The 25471-nt window shown below is 42.0% G+C and overlaps 1 protein-coding gene across 2 annotated transcripts; it reads right to left on the bottom strand.

Annotated features, from left to right (window-relative positions):
* Window positions 1–369: 369 nt before the first annotated feature.
* Window positions 370–24896, bottom strand: dop1a (DOP1 leucine zipper like protein A). 2 transcript variants are annotated; one of them, XM_026293568.2, is made up of 37 exons: window positions 24553–24896; window positions 22503–22698; window positions 22230–22411; window positions 21985–22155; window positions 20461–20650; window positions 20271–20369; window positions 19870–19969; window positions 18755–18864; window positions 18058–18172; window positions 17777–17897; window positions 17121–17240; window positions 16591–16708; window positions 14273–14539; window positions 12327–12852; window positions 11821–12104; window positions 11591–11743; window positions 11408–11508; window positions 10992–11257; window positions 8770–10897; window positions 8392–8503; window positions 7969–8151; window positions 6662–6787; window positions 6090–6224; window positions 5880–5935; window positions 5620–5724; window positions 5379–5445; window positions 5037–5181; window positions 4468–4547; window positions 3718–3827; window positions 3447–3596; window positions 2668–2729; window positions 2278–2430; window positions 1979–2115; window positions 1844–1899; window positions 1590–1754; window positions 1184–1313; window positions 370–981 (listed from the first exon to the last, which is right to left on the bottom strand). In XM_026293568.2, the coding sequence occupies exons 2-37, from the start codon at window positions 22638–22640 to the stop codon at window positions 673–675; spliced, it is 7470 nt and encodes a 2489-aa protein (XP_026149353.1). In that variant the 5' UTR covers window positions 22641–22698; window positions 24553–24896; the 3' UTR covers window positions 370–672. The 2 variants fall into 2 exon arrangements, with proteins under 2 accessions (XP_026149353.1, XP_026149352.1); XM_026293567.1 differs by having other exon boundaries at window positions 673–981; window positions 22503–22660.
* Window positions 24897–25471: the final 575 nt, after the last annotated feature.

Genomic DNA, 25471 nt, shown 5'->3' with positions numbered 1-25471 from the left:
ACACCAGGAGGTGAAAGTGCAGCACGTCGGGACGCGAGAGCCAGCTGGGCCTCTGCCCCTGTCCATGGTGCTGATATCTCCTCTGGTGCAGCTCGCATCAGACCAATGACTGCTTTGTCCAGTAATGAGGGCCAGTATCTTTAACTACAAGTTTCACAGCCTGAATTATTATTCATCTGCATTTTCTTATACATTTGACTGTTGTGTTACGTTACAGTCTTACGTTACAGTCTTCTATGTTTTCTATATTCCACCAAGCTGTTATTTCAAATCATAAATTTATATCACATGAAAAATCCTTTGTGATTAATACACAAAATATGAAATATTTAAAAGTGCCTTTTAAATGTCATGTGGACATAGTCTGTATAACCCCTCATTACAAATCTTTATTTATTAAGTCACATAGATATGGAATGGCACAGCATCTTCACTTTGTCCCAGAGGACCCACATGAAATGTTAAAAGTCAGTCATCAAAGCTCTTCCATATATACAAAAAATTAAAATCAAATACAATAGCTTTTGAAAAGTAAAATAATCATTATAAATACAAAATGTACAAACAATTTTTTTCCATTTATATTCCCATGTTCTCTACTGTACAAGTTGAGGTGTTTCACTAGTGTTGTTCAGTTGTGTTAATCCCCCTGTTCCTCCAGTTGTTGTGCTCTCATGTCTTGATAAGACCCTCTAGAAAGTCTTTTTCCACCATCTCCTCGATGTTCTGTCGAGCGCGACTCCAGAACACTTTCTGGCTCTCCAGTTTGTGGCCCTCCTTGTGGCTGGAGAGGGAGGAGTCTGCAGCGTTGTGAGAGTAGGCGGGGCCTGAGCGGCTGCTGGCCTTGCTGTTAAACACCTGGCTGAGCAGGTTGAAGAAGGGAAGCAGTTGCTCCAAGCTGCGGATCACATAGAGGGTCAGCATCAGGTGACCTGGCTGCCAGGACAGGGTTCGGGTGGAGGAGTCCTCCTCTGGGTTTTTCTAGGGGAGGAAGAAATGAGTGAGTTATTGGAGTTAAAAGATTCATGTCAGGGAACTGTGTCATGAATGAAATGGGCTACAACAATACCAATAACCTATTAAGTGTTTTAATGACTATTTCCCTGAACATGCTCTTTGTAAGAGGCAGTCATTTATCTCCATCATTTAATAACCTTGTGCAGACAGCAAGTTGATGAAATACCTTGGCTCGTTTCCTCAGCAGCTTGGCCAATCGAACCACGTAGGGCTTAAACTCCCTCTGATGAGTCCCCTGACGTCTCACTTCCAGACCTGAATCATCTGACGCCTCTGGGATGAAGGCCCAGCGGTACCTGTAACGAGCCAGAACTCACTCAGAAAGAATGCTATTTTGATCTAGTCAACAGATGACCTAAACAATATCAAAATAACTTATTCACGTGTTAACCCAAATGGGCTTTACATACTGAGTTTGGATTTTCCCTAAATTAAAATCGTCATCACCAGTGATCCATGCTGAATTTATCCATACTGAGCAGAGCACAAGGAATTTCCTTTTAACAAATTTTTGTCTGGTTCAACACAATCACATTCAAGGCTGATTATGAGCCAGTCTTGTTTGCACTGACATCTGGAACTGAGGCAGGCTCTCAGGAGGTAGGGCTAAGGCCAGGTCCAGCAGCTTGCAGGCAGACAGATAGAGGTTGAGCCAGCGCTGGCTGTTGTAGGAGGTGGAGAAGCCATTCCCTCCAGAATAGGTGGTCTCCAACCCAGCCACAGATGGTCCTGATGTCCTAGACAGAGACAGGAGAGAATGAACCACTAACGTATCACAGGAAGAAGTCATTTCCTGTGCAGTATATTGTGTCACCAGATGACCTACCTTGATATGTCTTCATCTGCTGTTAGCTCCTGCTCCATCAGTAGAAACACCTGAACCTACATGGAAACCAAGAGTTTCAACAAGTGTGTATGAGTGTGTGAATATGCAAGAGAGCAGTCAGTCAAGGCAGTTTACCAGCTCAGTGATCATGGTGGGCCACAGTGAGGTGAGGTGTTGAGGTGACATGCGCAGCAGCAGCACTCTGAAGAACAGGAACACCTGAGCATGAAGGATGGGTACCTGAGGCAGCCTCAGGCTCTCTACCAGACGCTCTAAAAAAAACAAACAAACACAACAACACACACACATCTGAGTATCTGCTCAGTCTGTTAGACTTCACTGTTATACTATTTGTTGGGGGGTGTCTCAGAAAACAAAGGTTAATCACTGCTGCATGCCAGTGAACATATGAGAAGTGCATGTGTAGTGTTTACCTTGTATGTCTGGAAGGTATTTCTGGTACTGGTCCACTTCACTGCTGTAGATGGTGAAGGCCAGGCGTTTGAGCAGCATTGCCCTTTGCTCCAGCTCAGCATCTCTGTTGGTGAACAGACTCAGAGAGCTGCTCTGGGCTACGGCCACCCGGGCTAAAGGAAACACCAGCAGTTATTAATCACCTTTAATCTGCCAGTCTTGAACCTGCTAATAGGCTTTCACATTTAGCAGTTTTTTGCTGCTGAATGATCAACAGGATTGATTACAGTGAAAATGTAGCAAAACACTTTGCTACTGTCTTGCAAGTGTCAAGTAAACATGATCTGGGTAATATCTGTAAGTACACCCAGTGGTAAGACCTACAACCTCCAAACATCTTTAAAGCTTACTCATGAGGTCTCTGAATGTGGTCTTGTCATGAGTCATCAGGTGGTCAATGATGGCTCTCCAGCTAAAAAAAAAAGAAAGAAAGAATCTTAATGGTGGACCACTACACTGTACCATAAACATACAGAGACAAATTAGACTTGGCCTCAACATACAGTATGCCATTACAAATATATGTTGAGAAAAAATAAAAAAAAACAGGATAACTGCATTCACACTGAAGTCACATTTCTATTTTTTCAACCAAGGGAAGACAGCTGTGATAATCCTTAACATGTTAATGTGCATGTACACTCTACATCTCCTCGAATCTCAAAACATACTTACGCTTCTTTCCTCGTGAACATATATAACACATTTTCAACCTACATCACAATAGTCAAGCCTTTTGCGGTCTGGATTTGTAGTTGGAAATATATTTCCAAATGCACCTTGATGTGGTGATATTACAATAAAACCAACAATCACTTAAGTAAAAGTTAGTGGTAAATACTGGACTTGTATTATAGATCCGTACTGATTTTGTTCTTTATAAAACACTAATACTCAAGCTGTTTGGAGGGATTTAATTGTCATAATGTTTGTTCAGGTTGTAAACATATGTTCCAAATGTTTGGCAGTACAAAAATATTGCAGGGATAATCACTGACTATCCACTCCGAGATGAACTACTTCTTTAAAATGTTGTTTCTATTTTGGTTGTGTAGAATCATAAATGCATCTTGTAGCATCAGCTTTAAAAGTGGTCACCCACACATGTTTAAATCCTTCTCCTACTCACTGACTGACGCAGGAGGAGTCCATCTGGAAGAAAGTGTGGTCCATGAAAAGGTCGAAGGCCTCCTTCTTCCAGGCACGGCGAGTGTACTGGTACCCACTCAAACTGCTCAAGAGCTGGATACAGGCCCGGTAACTAGGGGCATTGTGAGCACTGCCAGGGGGAAACAGGAAACATTAGCGAAGTTTAAGTGATGTAACATGCATGTTAGATTCTAAACACATGCATACACAGAAGGGCAGGGCATATCAGTGATAATAAAGCTTTGCCACACCTGTGATTGCGAAGGTAAGGCACTACATAGTGCATAATGTTAACCAGCAGTGGGATCACCCTCTCCTTCTCATCACTGTAGAACACCATGTCCAACAGATGAGCCAGCACCTAATAATGAATAAATCAATTCAGACTTCATCATGTCTTGAACCACATGCTTTCAGTAAACATGACAGACCTTTTGACAAATTAGTAGCCAATATTGCTTGGCTGAAAAGAAGCAATTATTGAGCAACTTTTATTTCTTGTCTGAACAATTATATATAGGAGGAAGTAAATTACTGCATCAGTAAGACAAACTGCATGCAGTATATACTGACATATAGCCATGAATAGACCAATTAATCCATAAATACAAATACAAGTAAAGGATAGACCAACACTGCACAAGTAAGTCCACACTGTGCTTAAAAAGCCAGAATGGAAGAATATGGCAATTGATTTCAATTGACCAACTTAGCTCAGTTACAGCACAGCACTAAATCTCGGGGATTGATTTATTGGATCACTACTAATGATTTAGGCAGAGGTGTGGAGGTGGTCACAAATCAGCTGTAAAGAGCTCAGCTGGAAGGTGTTAGTGTACTGTAGAGGTTTGTCTGAGAGCAACAGGCCTCTACACTGAAAGTAAATGTGAGTGAGAGCATCATGAGATGTAATCGAGCTGAACAGCAGAACTAACTGGCAGAGGCACTGACTGAACAGTAGCGAAGGGGAGGCCGAGCTGAATCGGACACAAGAGTTTTACCTCGGCCAACAGCGTAAGGGCGTGAACACTGTATACTGATGGAGTGAAGCTGGAGGCCTCCATCACCGTGAGCATTAAATCTACAAAACACACATACCAAACATTAACAGCAGCTATCTAGTAGATCATAATGCCACACAAAGTCTAGAGGTATTTCTGGAGATGCTATTGCATGTTAACAGAAGAATGTGTTTAGACTGCATCTAACTTTAGTGTCTACCATTCAGATCTTTAGATCTTTAGGTTATTTCATTAATCCCTGACAATGCAACTGCAGTTGACTTTTAAAGGTCCCCCATAGGGGCTTCTGCAAACAGCCAGAGTTAGATTATTAGCTACATTTAATTTTATATCCAAATACACTATTATCAACCAGAAATCTCTCTAGCCATTAATACAATGTAACAAAACAAGACACATATTAAACCATTCACTTTAGATGCAGTCAAAAATTAGTGATTAGACTGAGCAAGTCAAACTAATAAACATGTAGTAATATCCAGTTCCACAAAAACATCCTTCATTGACAATGCAGTATTAAATTCAACCAGTGGTTGTAGTCAGAACACCTTCTACATCAGATTCCAGGCTGGTTCCATCCACAACTATCTGAGGAGAAGCCTTCACTTCCAGGTTTCTCCTCAGCCATGTGGTTTGCTCCAGAGATGAACCTGCAATTGTCCCAATGGCCTCCACAATTTTATGTGTCACATCCTGAAAACAGTAATTCAGCAGAATGTTATGTTCAATATAATTTTACTGTAATGTTTTGTGACTGTAGACTATGAAACTAAGACAAACTTCAATCTATCATGAGATGACAAAGCCTAGCATTTACATGGTATCATCTAATTTTCAGATATAAAGGAGACAGATGGGAGTTGAATTGGTGGCTAAGGTAATTAGAGTACCTGCAACTCCCGTTGGTCTTTCTTGCTCTCCAGATTGGGATTCTTCAAAATGAACTCATTCAGAACTCTAGAGAATCAAAGAACGTAATATCAAGTGGTAAGTGGTAATGTCTACAGACTGATTCATTCAGATCCACACTGTGACCATTTAACTGAGTAGACCCCCTAATACCCACAATACCCCAAAGTAAAATTGATTCTTCACATGACAAGTAACAGGAGAGAAGGAAGAGAAACCAACCCTAGTATAAGAAACTGTCCAGGGGCAGGTAGGCCTAACTGTACAGACTCCTTCAGCAGTGCTAGCAGAGAAGGCCAGCTGTCCACTAAACTGGACACAGGGATCCTTCAACAAAAACAGAGCACAAACATATATGCAAAGAGTCACACTTCGTAGCACATGTAGGACTTTTATGAATATTAGATGGCTTAAAAATAGTATTGGAGATATACATTACATAGGAGAGATACATATAAACACTTGGGAAGCAATGGACTCACCTCTGGACATAGGCATAAAAGAATTGCAGCATAGAGACCTCCAGAGACAGGTGTTTCTGTAGGTACAGAGAGGAAAGCTAAAGAAGATGCAGTATCTAATATCCTTTGATGAGAAATCAGATGATGGATTTGAAACCAACTAAGCTACAAGACAGGAAGCAACAGCAGAGATGTACAGTTGATGTCAGCAACAAAAAGCAAAACACCAACCTTGTCCTTTGCAATGGCAGGTGGCTGCTTCAGAACCTCTTTAACTGTCTGCATAACTGTCTCGGTGCGCATGGCACTGACTGATCGAACCAGCTCAACCAGCAGGAGCTGCTCTTCGCTAGCTAGAGGGATCACCTGTAAGACATATAGGGTAAATACATGTCAGCAGTATAAATTCAAATAGTATAATAATTTCACTCAAACACTCATGTTGAATGGGAAGTGTATTGTATTTCACAAGCCTAATGACTAGACAGCAGTTAAAAACCTGGTTGCAGATCTTTCTTCATTGACAGTAAGGGCAAAATGAAAAACAAGCATCACCATTATTATTTCTTATGTCTTATTGTTAAATGGTCATTTTAAGGCATCTCTTCTAGGACCCACGCTTAAAGGTTAAAATGAAATACTGTCATGTTTTACTCTACAACCTTTACAGACATTTTACTTCAACATGCAAACAGAAAAGACTTCACTAGCAAGGAAAGTTAAAAACAATGAAAGTTGTCACTGCAAGCCTCCAGGCAATAAAAGCTAAAAACGATAAATGTGGGACTTTTTACAACACCCACCTTATTCCTGACTGGAGTCTTCACCTGTTTCCTTTCGTTCCAAACATAGGCAATTGCTGCCATGAAGTGAGCACCATGGTTCATGGAGATTGGACCCAACAACTCCAGGATTTGCTGACGGAGATTCTGTAGAAATTCAAGTTTTAAGTAGTAAGCAAATTTAAGTACCTTAGGTTAATTACAATCAGTACCTTTCATTGTGTATTCATGTGGGTGACCACTTCATGAACATTGTGCTGGGAAATGCCTGAAGTTAGAAATGAATCAAGCACAGTGTTATATTCTTAAATGACTATAGATACTTATTTTTTTCAGATGTGTATCACATGCCCTTATCAACAGTTATCTCATAAGTGATGCAAAATAACCTTTATACATATATTGCTGCATCTAAAATGCTCCAACTGACTAAACGGGGAGTTTGTTGCAAAGGTAAATAAGGCAGCTTGTCTGGTCTTTAATTGTTCCTCTTATATGTATAAAGGCCCTGATTGATTACAAATGAAGTTCAGTGCAGGATAAAAATCTCTCTATTATTGTAGTAACAATCTAATTTCCAACCCCATCCATCCATCCATCCATCTTCTGCCACTTTATCTGGGCCCGGGTCACGGAGGCAGCGGTCAAAGCAGAGATGCCCAGACTTCCTTTTCCCTAGACACTTCCTCCAGCTCTTCCGGGGGAATACCGAGGCATTCCCGGGCCAGCTGTGAGACATAGTCCCTCCAGCATATCCTGGGCTCCCAGGGCCTCCTCCCAGTGGGCATGCCCAGAACACCTCCCTAGAGAGACATCTTCTCGATGTGGAGGAGCAGTGCCTCTACTCCAAGCTCCTCCCAGGTGACCGAGCTCCATAACCTGTCTCGAAGGGAGCGCCCAGCCATCCTGCCAAGGAACTCATTTCGGCTGCTTGTACCCATGATCTTGTCCTTTCGGTCATGACCATAGGTGAGGGTAGGAACATAGATTGACCAGTAAAGTGAGAGCTTTGCTTTTCGACTCAGCTCCTTCTTTACCACAAAAGACAGGTACATTGACTGCATTGCTGCTGCAGCTGCACCGATCCATCTGTCAATCTCCCGTTCCATTCTTCCCTCAGTCGTGAACAAGACCCCAAGATACTTAAACTCCTCCACTTGAGGCAAGATCTCTCCTCCGACCTGGAGAGTGCAAGCCACTCTTGGAGAGTGGTTTTTCCAAACCACCTCTAGAAAAACTAATACAATCCGGATGGAGCTAATAACTATCAGAAGAAAAATCCAAAACTATAGTTGATAAAAAGTCTTTGGTTGAAAAGAAATGTGTACCTTAGTGGAGCCCAGGTTGATGTTGGAAGTAGAGGCAGCAGAGGCAGCAGCTGGCTTGTCAGAGTTGTCAGCTTGGTGTAGAATGCTCCACAGGAGAGTGACAGAAGACATAATGGTGTGAAGGATGGACAGGATGCCTGAACGAGCCTCAGCGAGGTGCTTCTGGTCAACACTAACTTGTAACTGAGAGAATAGATATGCACAAAAAAAAATAGTGCTTATGTTACAATACTGTACTGTGCAAAGAAGCATCTTGTAAAAGGAAATAAGAAACTGTTAAGCATATCTCAATTACACACAAATAAAGTAAAGATACATGTATCTAAAATACAGCAAAGAAGGTCAGCATTCAGAATTTCTACTGAAACAACTGTACACACAAGTTCTGATTAACTACAATTATGTGGTACATAGCACCCTCACCTGGTGGTATTGGGAAGTGGGATCCAGTAGACAGTAATGGATGATGGCTGTCACCCCCTCCAGCACTGTTAGTATCAGGTCAGGAGGGATGCAGAGAGCCATCCATTGGGGTCTAGAAGTTGAACAGAGAATATGAAGTTTAGTCAAAGAATGAATATTTGTCAACACAATACTTTGAAGCATTATACATCCTGGACAGTTGGTAAATCAGAAAGATATATTGTATGGTCTATAAGAGAACAACTGCATCTGATGGTCAAGAGCGCCATCTGGTGATCATCGCTTTGTTAAATTTAATTACACTGCCTGTATGATGTAACTGACTGAAGCTATCATATCAGCATGTCACATCACTACCAACAATATAGATGCTAATACCTGGTGTCAGTTATCCCGGTCTCATAACGGTACTGCTGAAGAAGATTGTCCAGGTTCCTGCACAGCTGCAACGTAACCGAGGCCACCACTCTCCTCAGTACCCTCCCCATGTATGGCAGAGTGGCTGTGATGAGTCCTATCCACTGGGGATGCATCTTACATGCATGCTGCTGATGCAATGCCCTGATCACTGCACACAGGAACATACCCTGCGCTGTGATTGGCTGTCCATGGAGGTACTGCAGTGATGTCATTGGCTGCTGAGGGTTAACATGCTCCACTTCTCCACCGAGGATCTCAAACCCTGCACCAGCACAACTTCCTGTACCTCCACCCCCTGCCCCTCCTCCCACAGGTCCTCCTTCTCCTCCTTCATCAGCTGGCACCAGGACTCTGTGCTCAAGCACAACAAGGCTCTGCAGCAGTCTTAGCAACTGGGATTGGACAGCACTACAGCTGTCTATCTGGTCTTCTGACAGGTTGATCACACTGTCCTCTGACAGACCCTCTTCCACAGTGGCCACATTGATCCCTGCCATTCGCTGCTCATGCCACTTCTGAGCACTGAAAATGGAGGACAGCAGGCAATGGAGAACCACTTTCTGAACTTTGCATTTAGAGAGGACATCACTGATGAAACTAGCAAAGCCCTTAGCCGAGCCACCTCTGACTTTGGCTAATTCATTGAAGAGGAGAGTTAGGACCTCCACACTGGTCAGCTGCATGGCCCGGTTCCCTGCCAAATCCTGAGGGCCTGCTGCCACATGGGCAGAGTAATAGCTTCTCAGGAAGTAGAGACAGAGCGAGATGATGATCTCTAGATACATGGCGCTGCGGAATGAGTGGGAGTGGGAATCCTGGGGGATGGGGCAGTAGAAATCTTTGCCCATGACTGAGACCCTGTGACGGGCCAGGAGGTTTTGGAGCAAAGAAAGCTGTGGAGTGTAGGTGTTGTTGATGCTGGTGGTGGAGATGGCGCTTACAAACCCTGAGGGAGCGGCTCTCAACATGGCTGCAATGGCTGACAGGGCATGGAGGGCCCGGGAGGAATCATACAGCTGGAGGTAGAGCAGGACATGCTGATAGAGAGGATGGATGTTAAAGCGAGGTGGAGCAGAGGATGATCGGCGTCCTGTGACACCAACACCCCCTGCAGTCCCGCCAGAGCCCCCAGTGGGTGAGCCAGTGTCACTCTCAATCTCTGATACCTCACCTTCCCCACAGCTATACCAGTTCTCTAGATCCAGGCTGTCCCCAAAGAAAATACTGGCAGGCCGCAGTTTCTCAGCTTGATTCGCTGCCTTTCTCTGCCTCTCCTCCTCTTTCCTCTTGGCCTTCTTAATCTTGGGCTTTGCCCCTGGAGACTTGTCTGCAAGCCTCTCCATGATCTTCCCCTTAAGGCTGAGCTGGGTGCTGCTATGGCTACGTTTACGGGCCTGCGGGTCATCCACCTGCAGGTTGTGGTCAGGGGTGGCTGGGTCCGAACTGTCTGGCAACGTGACAATAGAAGGAGATGAACTATGACGGGTGATGCCCTCCCTGTGCTGCTCCTCTGTAGACATATCAGCCTGTGTGACAGAGAGGAACTCCAGTGTGCTTCCAGCCAACATCTCTGGCAGAGTGTGGTGGTCAGAAGCAGGAGGATCACCAGAGTCAAGATGGGGACAAGTGGAGGTATCTGAGGAGGTACTGTCTGTATCAGTCTGTGGCCAGTTTTCAGGTGGAGATGAGACTTCAAGAGATCCCTCATCTACAAAACTCAGAACCCTGTCTATTAGCTCTTTTACAATACAGGACACAATCTCTTCTATAGAGTCCTCAGACATGTTCTCTGAGGAACCAGGATGTTGGTCTGAACCAACTGCTGTGCTGCTGACACCCTCTGGTTCTTCAAAGCTGCCATTTTCCACCACAGACAAATGAGAACCACTGGACTCTGAGCTCTGGGGCTCCCCCTGTTGGGCAGGCTGATATTCACCAGCTAGCTGCAAATTCTCACTGCTCAGACTGAGTAAGGACAGGCTGTCACTTAATGGGTTAACTGTCAAACAGAATGGCTCCATGTCACACACTGCCAGACCTCTGAGATCTTCTTGTGTCACCCTGTTTCCTTGGATTTGACTAAAATCTAATGAATAAAAGAAAATATAAACAGATGTCATAGTGGTACTACAGGATACAGCCACAATCAGTAAAAAGTAGAGTTAACAGCCATTGCTCACTGTCTGAAAAGCCGGAGTCCCTGTTGTAGATGGGTTTTGATGGTTCCAGTTCAGGCGGGTCTGGAAAGGCACAGGCCCAGTGGCGCTGAGCTTGTACCCTCTGAATGGACACTCTGTGTGTTTTAGGGTGTAAAAGGAGTAGGAGGAGAGGCTCTAGAACTCGAGCGATGTCATGTCTTTGAAGGACTTGATTCAGCCAGGCCCGACCAACTGCACTAGTACATGGATCCCAATAGCTCAGACTGTCGAGCATGATGAAGAGAGATCTGAAGGAAAAAGTGAAAAGAAGTGAAGAGAGAAATAGCATGGATGTAAGATGAAAATGAAAAGGACAGAGCATCAAATAAAAGGTGGGATATATAATAGTAGGCTATTTCAAGCTAATTCTACACCTTGCTGAAGTGGTTCAAACCCACCTGTCAAATGTGCGACTAAAAGGAGAAGACTTGGTGATGTTCAGATCTCGTGTTAAATGCCACAACACAGAGAACTTCACATGAGCCTCCAGTCGGATTTTCTGCAAGAAAAAGGTGCTTCAGCATGGTGCGTTTTTCATCTAACGACCGTGACCTGAAAGGTCATGTGTACACAGCGCTGACCTTGTCTCTGTGCATGAGCTGCTGGCTGATGACGTCCTCACAAATGCTGGAGGAAGGCACCAGGTTGTGGAGCTGGTAGAAGAGTTCTACGCTGCGCTGATGATGCTGTGGTGTTCTTTCACTTAACTGTTCCCACAGGATTAAAGCCACGCTCTGAGCAAAAGATTAGAGATTTAAACAAACATGAAGACAACAGGTAGTTTCACTGCAACTTGAAACAGGATCTTTACCTTGAAGACATCTGTCTTATCAGCAATGTACTTCAGAATTCCCTGAGTGAGTGGTGGCCTGATAACGACAGCTACTCGACCCTGGCTGGGACTCATCGGCTGGGTGGACTCAGAGCTGCCACCAGATGCCACGCTTTCAGCAGTCACCATGGCAACTGACTGGGTGAGTCCCACTAGATCCATAAGCAGGGAGATGGCCACACCCTGCAGGCTGAAGTTACTGGACAGGCAGCATGCATCCATCAGGGTCTGCAGCCATACTGGCAAGCGAACCCGCTCACTGTCTGTAGGAGGGATACACAGGATTTACATGTAGTACATCTTCATCTTGTACTGCAAGATTTTCATGTTTTTATTAAAAACCAAAAGTGTGTCCACACAACCCCCGTTTCTCAAATTATTCAAGTGCTCACTGCTATTGCTAAAGAGCTCATATACTGCAAGTAGGTGCTAAAATAAAGAGGCTTCCCTCTGATGCATTACTCAAAAGTGGTTTTAGTTCTTACCAAACTGCTCTTCCTGTGTGGGTGAGGACTTGAGGTTCCCCTCTGCAATATAAACAGGAAAACTGGAGCATTCTAGGAAGAGCTGGCAGGCGGCAGTGAAGGCAGAAACACACTCCTTCTGGATCAGCCCAGGATCGGAGTATGGCTCGATATGATCACTGTGCTGGGAACCCTCAGAAACCAGAGGCCCAGACTGAAGGACCTCATTTCTTTCACCCTCAGCTCTGTCTGCCCGACCAGGAGTAATATACAAGGTAATGAGGCGGGAGAGAAACTGCTGGAAGTGCTCCAGGCAGCACTGCATTACTGGTTTGTCCAGAGTTTTGGTCTGAGATGGTCCTGAGGAACGACGGCCTGTTTTGACAGCTGGGTGGGGATGAGGGGATCGCCCTGCCTCAACTGGGCCATCTTCCTGGTACTGAACAAAGTCTGTGAAGCCACTTTCTGAGGAGCAACTGCTGGGAGGATTTTCTCCATCCTCAAATACTTCTCCACAGCCAGGGAGCTCCACTGCAACAGGAAGGACCTGCAAGAAGCAAAGGTTGTAAAGACATATTCCTGTGAAGAGTAGAAGAGACAAAGGCAAAGAATAAGCGTGTCAAAGCATAAAAAGCACAGTTGTAACTAATAACCCTAATGCAGAGTCAGTCCAGTGTGTTAGTATATTTATTTATTAACTAATCTAGAAGTGAAATTCTACATTTACATGGCAAAATAAGAGTACGATGTGATGACACTGGATGACTTAAACCATCTTTTTTGCCTAAAAGAGAAAACTCCCTCTAGAATTTAATCTCTATATGCATTGTCTTCATTCAATTTTATGAACATACATTATGTCACAAAATATATTAATACTGCAAAACAAAACTGCAGTTACACATCTCACACACAAACTTTAAAATCATTATATAATGAGGTTGTATACATGGCAGGCATACTGTATCTCAGTAGACTGAACTGTACACTGGACTAACATTCTTCAGAGTTAAGGTCTCACAATTCTTTGTCAGTCGGCATTTCAGGGCATTTGATCGAGGAAGTATGTGCATTCTGGGGCCTGGACTCAGATGGCATGTTAGATAACACACTCTTCATATGCCTCCCAGGTGGGGACATTATACTGTCGATTCAGTGGATGTATGCAGGATGTTTTCCACTCTGATGGATGTGTCTCAACCCAACAGGCATCATAAGCTAGTCTACTCCTCTTCTTCCTCAGAGAGGAAAAGCAAGCTGGGCTCAGGTGTTGGATAACTACCTTCTGTCTTTCTACTTGTCCCTCAGGGCTATACCTCAGTCTACCTAGCCCCTATCCATCGCTGAGCATGGGACTGTCTGAACTTAACTTAATCGTGCCTCACTGAGCTCTCAACCACTTAAACAACCAGGTTGCTCGACAGGGACTAGGAGGACCTGGGCAGCCAAATGAAACATTTGTTCTGAAGTCTTCAAATGCCTTGTGTTGAGGGAGTGTGGGATGGCAGGCCCACCCAGCCAACTGCAGCACAGGGCAGAAGGCTGGCAGGAGGAAACAAGGAAGCGTCCCTGTTCAGAGACCAGGGCACACCATCAGAACATTTTAACCTCTTTTGGGCAGTAACTTATAGGGGAAATGGGTCATGTGGGATGTACTGGGATTGGCTCTGACTGTGGCAGCAACAGGGCCTATGTTTTTATCAAAAGCTTTTATTAAGGATCAGAGACATAAGAGAATAAGCAGCTGGCAATGTTGTTCAAAGTCAGGGATAGCCATGGCATCACTTTTGGTATGGAGCTTGTGAACAGTTTTTATTTCTCACTAACCACTAAAGCAAACAGAGACTCTGATCTAATCACAATTAAAGTTGTAGGGAAAATGTGATATTTAACACTTTTCAATATCTGTTTCTGATCAAAACTTTGCCCATTCCCTACTGCATGAACATTTCAAAAGTTTTCCTCACCCATTTCTCCTCCTTATCTCTACCCTTATCCCTTGTGGACTTTGAGGGGTTGCCAGTGGAGTTGGAGAGGCCCTGAGCCTGAGGCCCCGAGGGCAAGGCCAGGGGAGACACCAGCGGTGGCTGCACTTTGCTGAGAATCTTGGAGCAGAGACGAAGGCAGTGGGTGAGCTCCCCGAGGCCGAGGGCCTGCAAGTGACAGGTCAGAGCTGCCACCATTCGCAAAAGCAGCTGAGGGAGATGCTCCGTTTGGATTTCTATGTACGTCTCCTGGAAATGTTGGAAAACACATAAGTGAGGACCTTAACAGTGCAATTCCTGGATATCTAGAAATTGGTGAACCTCATGATAAAAAGTGCTGACAATTCCTGCTGATGCTGTACTTTCATTGATAAGAGGCACTTAGTTTTCAATGTCAATTATTTAACACAGGGTTTTCTTTGATATATGTATAAGATCTAAAAATATGGCATCCTGAAATTCATCATTTATCCCAATTAAAAATGATTTTTCTTCCCACTCTCTATTAATTGAAAGCTCTTAATTATTTTTTTTAACTTATTTTACCTAATGCTCCATTAAATGCAGACCTGCATCACTGAACCTAACAGTACCTACTACTCTCAGTTTCAGTCCAAAAATGTTTGTTTTTTTTTTTTGGTTCCAAGAATATACATATTCCTGCAGTTAAACACCCTTATGTTAAAACTCTGGCTTTTCATTTGTAATTAGTTCATGTTTTAATTTACACATTCTTTAATTAAAAAGAGGCTTTGAATATTTAGACTCAACTAAGGTATTTAATGATGCAGGCATCTTTAAATACAACTGACTTATATATCTAAGCATGCAAAGCCTTCTTTTCTTCATGTTTGATTTCTGTGGCTTTCTTACACTGTATGGCGAAAGAAGTATTCTTAGTTATTTATTTATTTTTAGAAATGACAGTAATTTGACTTAAGCAAGTAATGTTTAACTGAACAAAAAGGAGCAAAATATAATGACAAAATCATAAAAAAACGCATCAAAACATAGTCACATTTCCTACAAATATGTGAGCACTGCATGCATGCTTAAAACAATGCACATACACACTGGGCGGAGATTTCATTTTCACAAGATCCACACCAGACAGCCAGGGTAAGTTTTCACCACATGTAATGACTGTTATAATCCCACATCTCCTTTGGGATCATGTTCATTTTTGGCATTAAAAAAATGACAATAAGTCAATCATTCTGAAATGATCTGTCAAAGCAGGGCAGGAACAATGATGGCCTAAGGGATGTTGGCAGGACATTGCGGAAATGTTATCGTAGCCTCAGTGAAGCAGGGTGAGGTGAAAAAGCAGGAAAGAGCAGTACTTTACCTGGCAGATTACCCTCATGCTTCTAGTAGGCTTCAAGGAGAAAGAGCAGATAGTTTGAACAGACAGGAGCAAGCAGAGCACAGGCCAGACAACACTTTGTTTGCAGAAACAAACATCTTAACCTCACAGTCTCTCCTTCACACACACACATCACACACACGCACTCACACAAACAGGGTAATAAAAGAGTGAAGGATTTCCAAACTATTGAGATTGGAAATACTGTACAAAAAGATGCAAACAATATATTTGCCAGGGAAACAAAACACATTTTGAGCCTGTATGAGGATTGCACACATAGAACAGAGAGGCGGCACACACACACACCCTAATGGTGGCCATAATATCTGAAACCTGGATCAAGAAATGAAGCAGACGGATGAATCTGACAAAATGAACATCGAATTGTAAATGTTTGTGGAAGGTACTAAGGAGATGAAGGAGGTGTGTGAGCCACTAGAGGGGGGGGGGGGGGGGGGGACACGACAAAGGATGACATGGAAAGCCCAAGCGGGGGCAGGAGGTAAGGGACTGTAGTAAGAGAAAAGAATGTAACAATCTTCAGAAAAACTACCCCTTATAAATACTTAGAAGGATGGGAAATCGAAACATGAAAGAATGAACAATGAAAAACACAAAAGGACAGCATTGGAAAAACATGAGCAAAAAAGAAATATTGAAAAGATGAAAAACACAAATGTAATTAGAACAATGTGAAAGAGGAAAAGGAACAAAACAGTGTAAGTAGTGTAAGAGTTTAATAGTAAGAGAAAATCAGCTGAGTAAAAGCATAGACAGTAAAAGGAATAAAGAGAAGACTAAGAATATGTACTGCAAAAGAAAAAGGTAGAGAAAGAGCACAAAGAGAAAAAAAACAGAAAAAAGAAAGACAAATACTAAAAGAACTAGGAAAGAAACTAAGAAAGAAAGAGAGAATGACAGAAAATCTCACCAATGAAACAATATCCAGCAGGAAATCGACTAGCTGACAGAACTCCACCAATGAGAGCTCCAAAGCATCTAAACTCCCACATTGCTGCTGTGCACATCTGCTGCTGTTCACTGTCCACCTGCAACAGAGGATTCCTGATTATTTTGAGTAAGGAATAATGGTTATCAGTTAACTTCAGGCACATATAAGGAATAAAGAAGAAACAATCACTGAGTAATATGGCAATGTGTACCAGAAAGACAAGTATGAAAACTGCCTGGTACCAAGTAATAAACAATATTGTCATATCACATTCTGAACAAACATATTGAGATTTAGGAATCACACACAGGCTTATTATACCTTTATTGCACATACATGGGACTAAAACTGTTGAAATCAGCAAGGTGTTAAAGGACTCTCATAAATTTTACAAACCACCTAATGTCCCTGTAATCACTTCACTGGAACCCCAAACTTCAAATCATTTTTCAGTGCAAACAGAAAGAGAGCCCCAAACCTTCCTAAGGTAATCATTTTATCATACAAACCTGCAGCACTCCTCAAACCAGCGTGCAATATAGTCCCACATATAATACGGCTCAAAGGAGTTGAACAGGAGATTGGCGGTTTTAATCAGTTCTGCTGTCTTCTTGTTTTCTCTTAGTTTACTGGGAATGATTCAGAAAGCAAAATCAGTATCATGAAACCACAGTCTGAGACACGACAGTAGGCTATGTCATAACAATACTTGAGTCAGAAGAATATCTGTCAAATACAGATATTACAAATATTACTATCATATTATCTGTCCAAATACAGTATAACAAAGTACCATACAAATAAGTTTAATAGCTTAATTTGCAAAAACCTAAAATTATATAGATGAATAAATTAACAAAAAACATGTAGTAACAACAAAATGTTTTAAGGTAAAATATCAAGTGGTGTTAAAACTTGCAAGGCAATATTTATAAAATTTAAATGTGAACTATTTTACTTTTTATTCCTGTTTTGGCACACATGTATATTGAGGTTAATGTATTACCCCATATTTCTAATATGATGATATTTGTTTTAACATATCCCAGTTAATTTATTTTACTTTTTTTTCCTCTGATGATTCAGCAACAACCAAACCTTTATCATACGGTTCATATGTAATGTCTAATGGGGCACAGACATACAAGTGATGCACTGGACTGACCTGCTGAGGTGTGTGTGATCTTTGCTGAAAGGACTCTGGTTTTGTAGATCCAGCTCTGTTCGGCACTGCGTGTGAAGAGTCCGAAATACTTCAATCAAAACATCCTCTAGAATGGCTGGCCCTGAAGAAAGACACATAAACTAGGAGTATGCATTCAGTTGTTGTGTATTAACTTCTGTTCTGTCACAGCCTTACCTGTGTGACAGGCACCCTTATTTATGTGTTGTGAACACTAAATAGATCTAGTCATGTTTAGATCTAAAAAGTGCTAAACTAGTTACCAAGCTCTGGTTTGTCCAGGAGACTGACGAGGATGCGAAATGGCTTGAGATCGTGCATGAGGATGCTCTCCTCTTCCCCACCTCGGGCCTTGCCCTGCAAGATCCCCACCATTGCCTGAAAGCAAACAAACAAACAAGCAAGCAAACAAGCACACACACACTTTGTTACCAAAGAGCTCAGAAAATATATTTAAACTCCAGAGACACTTTTGACACAGCAGAAGGCATGTTGATTTGCTTTTGATCTTTTACTTTCTATAATATCTGGCAGAAACAATCTAATTTTTGCATCAAGCCCATTTCATGTTTCCCTTTTTTTGGTATGTGTTTCATGCATCATTTGCCATAACGCAGTAAGGCCTTGGACAGACGGTCCCTGTAGTTTCAACCTTGTCCCAATGGAGGTAGCTCCAATAAAGACGTAAGAGCAGATGGCAGACGAGCAAACAAAAACAAAAAAATACTGTAGCTTCAAAAGCAAAACTTTCCCTCCTGGTCACCCTCTGTGCCCCTTGATCCAACCCCTGGAGCTTATCAAATGCCTAAAAGTCCAGCGCTGTTCTGAGCATGACAGGACAGTTACACCTATATGTATGTGTGTGTGCAGGAATAGGATTTTTTTTTTTTTTTTTTTTTTTAAGAAAATGTACGTAACATTTTTTCATTGGTGAACAGTGTAACTAGCTTAAAGCCTGACCTGGACCAGCATGTCCTTAGAGAAGGTGTTGAAGTAGTGGGTAGCGTGCTCCTCTGGGTTGCTTTGTCGAGTACTGCGGGGGCCTGTTATTGCCCCATTGTTGTCAAAGCCTTCAAAGAAAAAAGACATACAGTCATAATCACATGTACTCAGATTTATATTCAGCAAAAGGCAAGAGTCAAGGCAATTAACCACAGCAGGACAAATCTTAATATCAACTTGCTCCACTCTGCACATTTGAGTTATAAACAATTTGTAAGATTGGTCACAGTAACCCCAACAGCTAATTCCTTCTTCTTCTTTGTACGGGACATTTGCAGAAATATCCCATATTTTAGTCACGTTACTGCAAAGACAACTTTGTCTAACAGAATCTGGTTTAAGACTGGCATTATGCTGTGAGCTACACCGCCTGGCCAGAAAATAAAGTCCATGTACAGTAAATACAAGACAGGATTTAAATAAGCAAATAAGTGAGAGCCTTTGATTGGGTAATTACTGCTGCAAATTCTATGTTTCAGTCAGCAAAAAATCTTTTAACTCAGAGTGATGCAGTTCATCACAGCTAAACTACTGGTATTGGGTTAAGAGTGGTCCAACACATTATTAAAACATTGGAACATTATTAGTAGTAAATCTTCAGCTTTGTGGAAGAAATCCTAAATCACCATGAACAGAGATGTTTAACAGTGAAAGTAAGCACATTTAAGACATTCTAATTGCATGTTGCTTTAGATATGAATGTAAATCTTGATAGATTCAATGTCCATTCTGAGCCATGCAGCCACTTACCAGCATCATCATCATCATCCACAGTGAGTTGCAAACAAGAGAAAATTAAGATATATGTTCAGATTTCCCTACATGGTTATGTAAAATGTCTATAATTCTGGTACAGATATGTCAAAGTGCTTTCACAAAATATAAATACTATATTTAAATATTTTTACTGTTATCCCAAAGATAGTTAGGGTTCTACAACAGCTTAACAAATGTAAGAAAAATATCTTACTGTCAGAATGTACTGCACTGTAATTCCACAATATTCTAGTGACATAATGAAGGGGGACCCTGTATATTTGAGTTGCATTAGTGTCTGTGTGTGTATTTCACACCCAGCAGCCAGGCGTAGAGTCTGCGGTTGAGGGACATGTCTCTTCGCAAAACCACATGCAGCGCTGCTGACAGGATCCGAATCATATCAGGGCGAGTAGCCTGAACACAACACAACAGACCAGAATATTTTTGACTGTTTTGCTGTCTCTAAGAGTTGTGTTGCAGACCTGACAGGTCCAGAAATGTTTAGTGGTGTTGGATTTAACAAACAGCAACACAAAGTCATCACTGTGACTGGCTGCCTTGGTGACCTCATTATGATCTCACACATGCAGTTGTACATTTGCAGAAAAAGAAAAAAGACATCTACATTTTTGAAATAATATAACAACAATGCTTAATTTAATACTACTACTAGTTGATATAATAAGAGAGATCTCATATGCACAGATTTCCTCACCTGGCTCATGTGAAAAGGAAAGCAGAAGAGGATCAGGTCCAACGTACTCCTCTGCACCAACACACTGGAGTCCTGGACTGAGGTGCTGACCGCCTCTACCTAGTGGGAAGAGAAAAATGTATTAGTGTATTCGCATGATGCCGTTTTCAATATTTTGACAAAAGTTATCTGTAGGGATGTGATCACGTACCATGAGCTCGATATCGCTGCCCATGACATAAAGCTGGTCTTCCATAGAGAGCTTGCGGTTGAGGTGCAGCAAAACAAAGGTCACCCCAGGGAGACGCACAGCAGGGCTGGTCAGGATGCTGCCCCACAAGGCACAATAGAAGGCTGACTGCTCCACAGCTGCAGCCACCTTCTCCAACAAGGTGTTGGTTCTATGAAAAACACACATCCCACTGTCGTGAATATGCTGCACTACTGAGTGATGCAGACCACAAAGCAAAGCTGCCACTGAGGTATGAAAGCACTTGTAAAGAAGCACTAGATGTTCACAGTTCACAGTTGTTGGGACTGACTAACAGTAAGCTAATTTTAGTAGTAGACCTTAATGGGTATACTGGATTTTTTATTTTTTTCAGGTTTCTCAGTCAGCCACGAGACATCATCATTTAAACCAGAGCCTATCATGATTTATAATTCATTGCTTAATGTCAGTGAGCTTTCACTGAAATTTATTCAGGCCATTAGGATCTCACTGCAAGTTGCCATCTCCACTACTACAGTAGGATTTCTTGCCAATATCTGAAGGTTCAAGAGCTTTTTATTGTCTTTTTCAACCACGTACAGTGAATACAGTGCATGGGAGATGAAACAACACTCTTCCAGGAACCATGCTGCTACATAAAACAATAAATCAAAGAAAACAATATACATTTGAAGTCAGACATGAAAAGCATAAACTCCACAGCAGTTTCCAACTTTTCCAACTGCCATCTATTTATGTGACAGCTTTTCCGGTGTTATGGGCAGCCACTGAACCCAAGTTGCTCCCTGTGACTGTGTCATTGCTATGCGAGTGGGTGAATCATTGTATGGCCCCATCAGTGTGTGTGTGTGTGTGTTTGTGAAAGGGTGAATGGGCAAACAGTACAAATGTGTTTTTGAGGGCATAGAAAAGCACTACAAAAGTCTATTTGTCAAATTCTCACTGGATTTTAGATGCATTTACTTCATAAGCCTGTTTCTTCCAAGAAGCACCAACAGCAGATGACAGAGACTGAGTGTTGGTGAAGCCAAGATATTATTTCATGTTTGTACACAAATCAAGCAGTTTAATAAACGTAGGAGAGATTTTGATTTACTTATCAAGAGCTACAGCCTCTGACTTAGAGACTTTGCATTAAGAAAGTCATTAAAAATATGTTGTCAATGAATATTACTCATCTAAGTTTTCATTAACAAAACAAACAACATATCAGCATGTGAAAATATGAAATGCATAAATCATGTGCTCTGCATCTACAAAATATTATTTTAGTCTAGTGTTAGACTGCAGAGGCTTTCCAGTTCAGAAGATCATGGACTACCAAAACAGTTTTCATTTTTAAAAAAAATCTATTACACAGACTCATATATGAATCATGCAATTTGTAATAAGTTGCCTTCCGAATTATTCTATAAAATGTTTTCTCCTAAAGACCCATTGTAATGCCTATATGTGCACAATAAAACTTATGTCTTGTGTTTTTCTTTCTCTTTCTACTATTACCTTTCATAATACTCAGAGCCCTCCTCCAGACCAGGCAGTACCCCAGTCAGCAGCCCCTGTAGTCCTGGTTTCAGAGTCTTCCCCAGGGGCAGGTAGTAGGTCTCATAGAGCCCCAGAAGCACAGGTTTCACAGACATGGCAGCATTGGAGAGTAAGGGGAAGAGCCCAGAGCTGCAGAGATGAACAAGATATGACTTTGCGTCCAGTAAATGTATTAGCCCCCGCCTATGGCAACCCAGTATTACCTATAAAGAAAGAGGTCTTTTGCTAGCCTCTTGGGGCCAATGATCTTAAAAATGATCTCATAGGTCTCCAAGGCCTTACGGTGGACCCCGCTGGGCAGGGCAGGGTGAAGACATTGGGCCAGCCTTTTACCTATTGTCAGCTTCTTAGGAACCACTTGGTATTTTGCATTGTTCTGCAAAACCTGCAATAACATGAAAAAATGTTAATAAATCAGCCAAGATAGGCTGATATGCTGACTAATAATTTCAAGCTGCAGACTGCTGGATGCTTACCTTGTTAAGTTTACCCAGTGCAGAGATGAGGTCTGCCCACTCACTGGAGTACTCAAAGTTCTTGAGGGCTTTGTCCACTGCTGCCACATAGTTCCTGTACTTAGAGTCACTGAGCAGCTCCACTTCCTCTGCATTCATTCTCCTGGGTGGTTATTATGCTAATGTAAGACACCAAGCACACATATGTACATCACAGCTGTAACAAAGAGAAACAAAAGAAATTTAGAACAAGGAGATCAAAAATCCACAACCATTATGAGGTATGATCCACAACAAAAAGCTTTAACCAATCAATCGGAACTAGGCTGCAGCCTGGGTCGTTTTAAATGGCTGAATCATATAAATCATCTGGAAAAAATCCTGATGTGAGCAGCCATTGCTATCTTTGCTTTATGTCTTTGGTAATGAAGCAAGATGACCAATCTGCTGTATGATAAAATAACCTTCAAAAAAAAGTTTGGAAAGGAGGAGGAGTCACCAACTTTCACACAGTGCTGCTGCTGTCACTCCCATGTTTTCTTTCACAAAAACAGTTATTTTAAACGAATAACAAAACCTGACATGTGTTTGTTCAGCAGATGGAAAGATTTATACTAATTATGCTGTAATAAACACTTCAATATTAATGCCATTGTATTTGAAAGAAAAACTGACTATCTCTAACTTGTCTCAGATTTGGTATATTTGTACTAACAATATCTTATAACTTACTGGCTGACATATAGCCTACACCAAATCCAATAAAGCTGCAATGGCTAATATTAGCAAAAACGTGTGGGCTTGTCCTGTTCAACATGAACATTGAAACAATGTAATTTTCCTTAAGACAGCTTTCTCTCCTATAGTGTCAACTTGATATTGGCTGTCAAATAACAGATTAACAAATAATGTCAACTCTAATCTTACTTGTGTAAATGCTTGCTGATATTCCTAAATAGTTGCAGTGGAAGATATTAGGACAAACATATATTACAAGATTTTGGAATTTTTGGAAAATATGGGTCTCTAATTTAAGAAGACATGTGACATTTTCAAATTGAGTTTTCCCACTATGCAAGACTTTTGCATGGTAATCATTCTCACCTGTCAGAGCAGCTCTGGTGGAACTAATAAGATTAACGATGAGTCATTACTAGTGTGAGTATGCCAGGAAATCATCTCGGTGAGCTATTGTTTATTGATGTTATAAATCCCACCTTTGCTTCCCTGTTGTCACATGTCAAAATGTCAGTGGAATAAAGGTTTCATTTGGAGAAGATAAACTGCTAACTAAATGAATGGGGATAGACTTTTTTTGCAGTGTGAGGTGCAGCTCAGACACCTACACTTTGACAGACACAGTCATGAACCTAAAAGTTCAGCACAATGTAACGGTTGTGAGCAGGTGACTAAGGTTAGCTTGAGACAGCTTCCAGCGTTGCTCTTACTGAGCTAGATTACATCAGGGGTGGGCAGACCTGGTCTTCGAAGGCTACTTCCATGCATGATTTCCATCTATCCCTGCCCTACCTAGTGCTGATTATCTGGATCAGGTGTTTTCAGTCAATCAGAAGCTGGAAGATACCATCTCAGCTGAGGGTGGACTGGGTGAAGACAAACTGAATTGGTATCTTCCTGTTTCCGACGACTGATCACGCCTGATCCAGGTGATCAGTGGGTCAAGGATAGTTGGAAAACAAGCAGGACAGTGGTCCTGGAAGACTGGAGCTGCCCACCCTTGGATTAGTAAAACACACCTGTGTGACGTGTGTTATAGGGCTGTCAGGTGTTAACAACATAGCCTGCATACACCTGTCGTCCATAGAGTAGCCCTTGTACACGTATGATAAATACTTGTGACAACTGGATTAACGTATGTTTGGCTAGGTAACGCTTGTAAATATTAATCTGAGCTAAATGTTGTCGCCTTTATCGTCTGTGCTGGAGAGCGAAAACTGTCACAGTAGCAGCTAATTGCTACCTAGTCCCTAGCTAGTCAGGTGATTTCAGCTCACGTTAATGTAAATGACACCTAACAAAGACACAAATTCAATCTGAAATAAAAGCTTACCCTTGTATAACACAGGCCAGCGGCTGTCATTCATTCATGTGCCCGGCTCGACGACAGCAGCGATCCGACGAGCAGGCTAATGTTAGCTAGCGTTAGTAGCAGATTGGGAAATGATGGAGATACAGGGCCCGGCTCGACACAGCCCGCTCATACAAGCCAGCTCACCTGACAACAGAGCTTTGGCAGCAGACAACAGGTCAGTATATCCTACATATTCTTCCTCCTCATACTACAGTCCCGCTGTATGTAAATAACAGGTGATGAGAGCATCAATAGCTTCCCGTACCAGACGACTGACAGCTCCCAGCCTGCACTGCAGATTAGCTGCAAGTCCAAACACAGAGATCCGCTGCTCTTCCGCATGGACGTCTTCGCCGCACGGCTGCGTGAAGTCACCAGGTGTTACGCCGACGTAGCTCGGAAATGATTTGTCTTCTGAATGTAAACGGAATATTTTTACTTCAGCAATTACAGCGTCCCAATGTCTATATACATAATGTTGTTTTTATAGTCCTTCTCCAGTTAATGCACAGGGCCGCCCCTTGCAGTTTAATCACAGGTGGTTGCTGACTATGAAAAACAGTAGGTTATGATTACAGCCCACAATGTCCCACTGCACACTACGATTTGTGTGTATTAATGTAATCACGCAAAGACTATAACTGTAACCCTTTGTGGCTAAAATAATCACAAAAACAGAGCTTCATCACAGTGTTAGACCATGTAGAAATAAAACTAATAGTAGAGGAGCCATAATTCATTAGACAAATCAAAAGGGGAATATTTTGCCTGGAATACCCCTTCTTATGTAATACCAGAAACAGTCCTTGCTTTTTTCTTTATTCTCATTATACAAGTGTCCAAAAATGTCCATTGCAGAAGGAAATCATTTTTTTTTTCGAAAGTAGAGCAATATTAA

This window comes from Mastacembelus armatus, chromosome 16, assembly GCF_900324485.2.
Source record: "Mastacembelus armatus chromosome 16, fMasArm1.2, whole genome shotgun sequence".
Lineage (NCBI taxonomy): Eukaryota > Metazoa > Chordata > Actinopteri > Synbranchiformes > Mastacembelidae > Mastacembelus > Mastacembelus armatus.
This window is presented reverse-complemented; position numbering and strand designations above follow the sequence as displayed.